We start from the raw sequence: 5789 nt of genomic DNA, 5'->3' as shown, positions 1-5789 counted from the left end.
ACTGAAAAAAACGCTTGGAAGATTTTGTTGCAGGCATTTTGGATCAGAATGGCATGCTAGCAGTATGCAGTATATACACTGTGTGCAGTATGCAAGTTTGGAAACCTGTTACGTTTGCCGAAATGCGCAGTATAACCTCAAGAACAATATGTGGGATATTGTATTTTTTCACAATGTAATGCGCTCTATTTTTATTTACTGTGTGACAAATGATTGATATCAACTGTGATTTTTAAACATTTTCATCTTTTGATCACACCGTCAACAACTCTGTAAAGCAACATAGAACTAAAGAAAACAATATTATAAAACAGGCACCATACAGACTCATAATATTTTACAATAGTCTATATGTGCCGTTTACATTTTTCACAGCATTAAGTGACTTCAAGAACAAGTTTGTTACATAAATCTTTATACATTCGGCATTTGTGAATAAAAACTGATGAAGAGGAAACGACTGTGAAGCTTTGGGGGTGTGAATGGACTCAATCTACTGAATGAAATTACGTTCTGAATCTGATCCAGGCATAGTTTTTGACAAAAATGCAATTTTCTCAACTTTTTGTTTACAGTGTTGCCTTTCTTTATCAAACTTAGCCACATTCCATTGTTGATAAAAAGGATAAAAAATAATACCTAAATTAGAACATTAGTATACTAAAAGTGCAAAAATAATATATAGGTCTTAAAGTGACAGCAGCCTAATATATCTGCTACCAAATATCTATATAGTAGTTTTTCCCCATTGTGTCGATGTCAAAATTGTGGCCAGTGAAAATGCTGAGTGGATTGTAACTTTGGAAAACTACTAGCCACAGTGGCTGGTGAGCAAAAAAGTTAATGTCAAGCCCTGTACAGAACATACTTTTTTAGCACTCGCAAAGTAAGTACTTCCTTAAGAGAGTACGTGATTTTCAGATGCAGCCCATGTTTATGCTTGTTTTTGGATAAAGAGATGCTGTACTATTTCATAAGATGAATAACAATGCCTCCTACAGTATAACAGTGATCCATGTTCTGCCTGGTTTCTTCAGAGCTGTGGTGAAGAGAAAGGTATCTGTGATGATGGTTTCATGTGCAAAGACTGTGTTTGAAAAACGTTTTGAAATAGTACACTTACAAGTTTACTACTAGTACACATTGATATTAGTATACTTAAGTATACTTAAAAATATACCTGAACATTACTTAAGTATACTTCATAAAATGAACTTGTATAAAGTATACTTTTTTGTAAAGGGACTTATACAGTTTACAAAATCGTCAATACTTTTATTTTCATGCTCGTAATAATTTATTTTACATGCAGTGTTATCTTTTACGGAGTCCCGCACATGACATGCAAGAAAGAAAAAAAAATCATGCGCATGATTTATAAATCGAGGGAACGAAATAGTAAATCGTGCGCACGATTTAGCCTACTATTTTATTCCTGCATGTCATGTCCGGGGCTCCGTAATCTTTAAATGAGATTTTAGACAAGGTAAAAAAAAAAAAAAAAAAAAAAAAAAAAGTAAGAAAGAAGGAGCCTATTTTATAACTCTCTGAATTAAACTTAAAGTGCCCACGTGACCGTGCTAGTACTTCATTTCAAACTGTAAGTTCATCCTCTCACCAAAAGATGGCGCCGCAAACCCAAAAACTGCTCAGTACGCTGCAGATCAGAGCCTCCGGTCGGCCATTGGTTGTTTGTCAAAGACAAGGAAAACTTGTTACACCTCCTCAACTGGATACGGTATGGACATGAAAAGTACAAGAAAACTTTAATCAAGAATATTTTGTCAAGCAAACCATGATTTTGCGGATACGACAGATCTCAGGTAAATAATAGCTAAACGCACTGCAACATCGTGACGTGTACAACAGGTGTACCTGTTACTGAGAGTGTGTCGTGTACTTATAGATGTTGAGATATTGAAACGTCTGAAAGGGTTTTTTTTCTTTAAACCAACCCAAGCGATTTCTGTTTCTGCTTAAACTCTGCTAGGTAGGCTGTAAGTCTTTACATAGGTTTCATTTTGTGAAATTGCGAATCTGACTGCACGTTCTCTTCCGTATTTTTAAATAGATGCCTACTTTATAAAATAAACATTGCTCTCATGTGATGTTTAATTTTCCAGAGATGTCCCGTTTAAAGAAATCATGATGGCAGGATGTGTACATATGACCAAAATGCAGTTTACCGGACTAAAGAAATCAATTTTGTTCCATATGGAGTTTATTAACCCCTTATGTTATGTTAAGCGTTGCAATGTACAACGACGTTTCATATTATGGAATTCTATGAAGATTCAATCGAAGCCGATTGTTATCTTTTGTGACCCATTCGAAAGAGAAAATATAAAATGAAACAATAATTTAAACTTGACAAAAAGTACCATGATATTACACTAACTTTTATAGTACCATGTTTTCGTATATTTATTTAATGTTATATCTCTTTATACATTTTTTACATTTATTAATATTATATTATAAATATTATATTTATATTAATATTATATATGTAAAGTTACATAATATCTGTAGCAATAATTCTACACATTCCACAAAAAGTACCAATGTATTACCACAATAACATACTCTGTTATTTTCTGAAATACCTGCGAGTACTATGTGAATTCAGCGGAACACGAATGTGGAAATCATTCAGTTGGCCTGTAAAGTTGCCGATATTTTTTTAATTTCAGTTTTCTTTTCCTTTAAACAACACAGAGTGCTAACTCAAGTCAACAAACATGAAGAAGGGATCAATGCAGAAGAGCAGGCAGTGGAATGTGAAGGGAGCCTTGCGGCTGGCGGGCATCTTTAACTTCCTCCATTCCTGTGGCTCCGGTTGCCTCCTTCCCTTCCTGACCCTCTACTTCCGGCACCTGGGCCTCAACGCCAGCATGATCGGAATCATCATGGCATCCAAGCACCTGCTCGCTCTGGTGTGGCGGCCGTTCTCCAGCATCCTCGCTAGGCAGTACGACAAACGGCGGACGGTCATAGTGGGCTCATTGCTCAGCTCGGCATTGGTGGTTTTGACTCTTCTGCTCTTCCCGTCCGCAGGAATACAAGCTGAAAGTGGACGGTGTAATGCTAGTCAGTCGGAGGCCGATCCTACCCCGCTTCTAGCCACACTAGAGCAGATGACTGTTCCATCGCAATCAAATGCCACTGTTTACTCAGTAAACCAAACTTCTATAAGTACCGAACAGCCTGTCGATGTTAACGCAACTGTAAGCCTAAACTGGTCAGCAAGAGGATTGAAATCCTTGAAAAAGGAGGAAGATCTTCATACCAAGTTCCTGGGGAGCCTGAAAGTTATGGATGCCCAACATCAGATGTTCTTTCTAGTTCTCATAGTGATGGCTTTGTGGGAGTGCATGGCCGCCCCGTTAGAATGGACGGCCGATGATGGACTGTACGAATACTTGGATTTTGTAGATGCCACCGACCGCCATAGTGGCGTGAAGGTCTGGAAGCAACTTGGGGCCGCTTTTGGCAACTGTGCAGTTGGTGTTCTTGTAACCAGCCTGTTTTGTCTTACAGGAGCTTCGGTGGAGTTTTATTCCTACACCATACTCATGATCCTAACCGTACCTGCTGCCGCCCTACTACCAATCTACCTCCGAAAGCGTGAGCGCCTCACTAGTGGCGGCTTTAAGGCGCTGCAATTGGTGCATGGGAACTCACAGGCGATACTTTGTGCCATCACTGTCGTTTTGATGGGCATGGTGAGCTCTGCTGTGTCGGATTTCCTCTTCTGGCAGATGCAGGATTGCGGTGCAACAGAAATCCACATGGGAATCTCTTTAGCCCTGGTGCACCTAAGCCAGAGTGGCTTTGCGCCACTTTCTGGGCATCTCTCCCGGTTTCTTAAGTACCACGGTTGGTTACTAGTACTCGCCGTCGTCATTTTAGCCATGCAATGCCTTTATTATTCCTTCTTGTGGAGTCCGTGGTCCGTAATACCCGCTCAACTGCTGGCGGGCTTCAGCACCGCCGCCCTCTGGTGGTCCATAACATCGCAAAGCGAAGACATCGCCACTCCTGGCACCGAAAAGTCCATTTTTAGACTCTTTGAGGCACTTTCTCTGGAGCTGGGAGCTGCATTTGGCAGTCTGACGGCAGGGTTCGTGGTGCAAAAGTTTGGGGTCATGGTGCTCTTCCAAGGTGCGGCAGTTCTGTTGGCTTTGTGGAGTAGCGCTCTTGCTGTACTCAAGTGGAAGATTCCTCGGCAGCGGCGGATAAACTACTCACGGCTGCTGGCCGCCGACACCGAGATGAGTGAGTCCGATACGGACCAGGAGAAAGACTGGCTGGAGACGGCAATGGAAGATGATAGAGGAAAAACAAGTGGACAATGGAAACGACTGAATTAATAGAAGTAAAGAGTGACTTGTTAACATCTACAGAGAGCAATTTAATGAACTAAGAGCAAAATGACACTAAAATTGCTCATTAAACTGAAAAAAATTCTTGCTCAGTATTTTTAAGGTGATGATACATGGGGCAACTTTTTGAGCAATGTTGCTTGAGCACTTTCCCATTAAGAAAGGGCAACAAATTTCAATCTAAAGTATCCAGATAGAAATTTGTTGCCCATTCTCAATGGAAAAGTGCTCAAGCAACATTGCTCGGTAACATTGCCCAGCGACATTGCTCAAAAAGCTGCCCCGTGTATCATCACCTTAAGTCTTGTTTTCTCATTACAAATTTTATATTTACATACCAATACATTTGAAATGGAAAACAAGACAAAAATACCAAGTAAAAAAAATCTTACTCCATGAGGGCATGTTGTCATTCATCTTCCTCATAATGTTCATCAAAGATGAAGTTACATCAGTTAATTACTCTTTCAAGCCAGCTGAATCTCTGTTTAGGATCATTTAAGGCTTTCAGAGAAGCATTATAGATCCAATACCAGTATAATACTTGAAAATCATTATCTTTCTTTTGTGAAGATGTATTGTTTCATAGGCCAGCTCTTTCATAAACTGATGGACTATGACTGGAGATGAGCTGTTTGCTTACAGTAAGCCTGTCGTCTCTGCCAAATGGCAATAATCACGTGAGCAAATAGTGCCTATTGTTTACATCTTCACACCCTTTCTTTAACACTCATTCTTATGTTTTGAAAAGATTTGTGATCTGAAGGTAAGCCACAGTTACCTGTTATGCAGAGACCTTTTGTATTTATTGTGCATGAGGCACTCATTTTTTGCACTATTAGGTGTCACTAGAAGAGGAAGGGGTTTATTGAAGAGAATCATAATAAAAGTATCATATTTACAGTTATGGGATTCTCAAGGGATTGAGAATGAGCTGCTTGGCTTAGATGTAAAGTTTGCCTAACCTGTATCGGTGGGGGGAGGGGATGGGGGGAAGCTTCCCAAACTTGTTCTTGAGTAAATTTTCCTGTACAGCTAGTCTGATTGCAGATCAGTCTGTTTGTGACTGACAACTCTTTTTAAAAAATATGAGGAATGATTGGAATAAATAGTCTTTACATTTAATATGTTTGAAATCAAGAACATCTATTAAATGATTATTTCCACTTTCAACAATTGCATAAAGTCAAGCGTTTCTTTTTTTTTTTTCTCTTTTCTTTATTTCTAAAATGTCTTGATAAGCCCTGCATCATAAAAAGTGGTGTACTTTGATCCTGTTTGTCCAGCATTAACCATTTTATGACATTATTATGTAATGGAATCAATGATCATGAATTTACCATGTTGACATTTCATGGCATCCTAGGTGGGGAAAAAAAGTACATTTCTATAAACTTAAAGTGT

The 5789-nt window shown here is 39.1% G+C and overlaps 1 protein-coding gene across 1 annotated transcript; it reads left to right on the top strand.

Moving 5' to 3' along the window:
• Positions 1-1508: 1508 nt before the first annotated feature.
• On the top strand, positions 1509-4546 carry mfsd6l (major facilitator superfamily domain containing 6-like). Its single transcript, XM_067372544.1, is given in 3 exon segments — positions 1509-1738; positions 2719-4332; positions 4335-4546. Coding segments are annotated over 2 exon segments (1683 nt in total). The 5' UTR covers positions 1509-1738; positions 2719-2741; the 3' UTR covers positions 4427-4546.
• The last annotated feature ends 1243 nt before the right edge of the window (positions 4547-5789 follow it).

This window comes from Chanodichthys erythropterus, chromosome 3, assembly GCF_024489055.1.
Source record: "Chanodichthys erythropterus isolate Z2021 chromosome 3, ASM2448905v1, whole genome shotgun sequence".
Taxonomy (NCBI): Eukaryota; Metazoa; Chordata; class Actinopteri; order Cypriniformes; family Xenocyprididae; genus Chanodichthys; species Chanodichthys erythropterus.
Note: the sequence above shows the minus strand (reverse complement) of the source record. Positions and strands in the feature narration are given on the sequence as shown.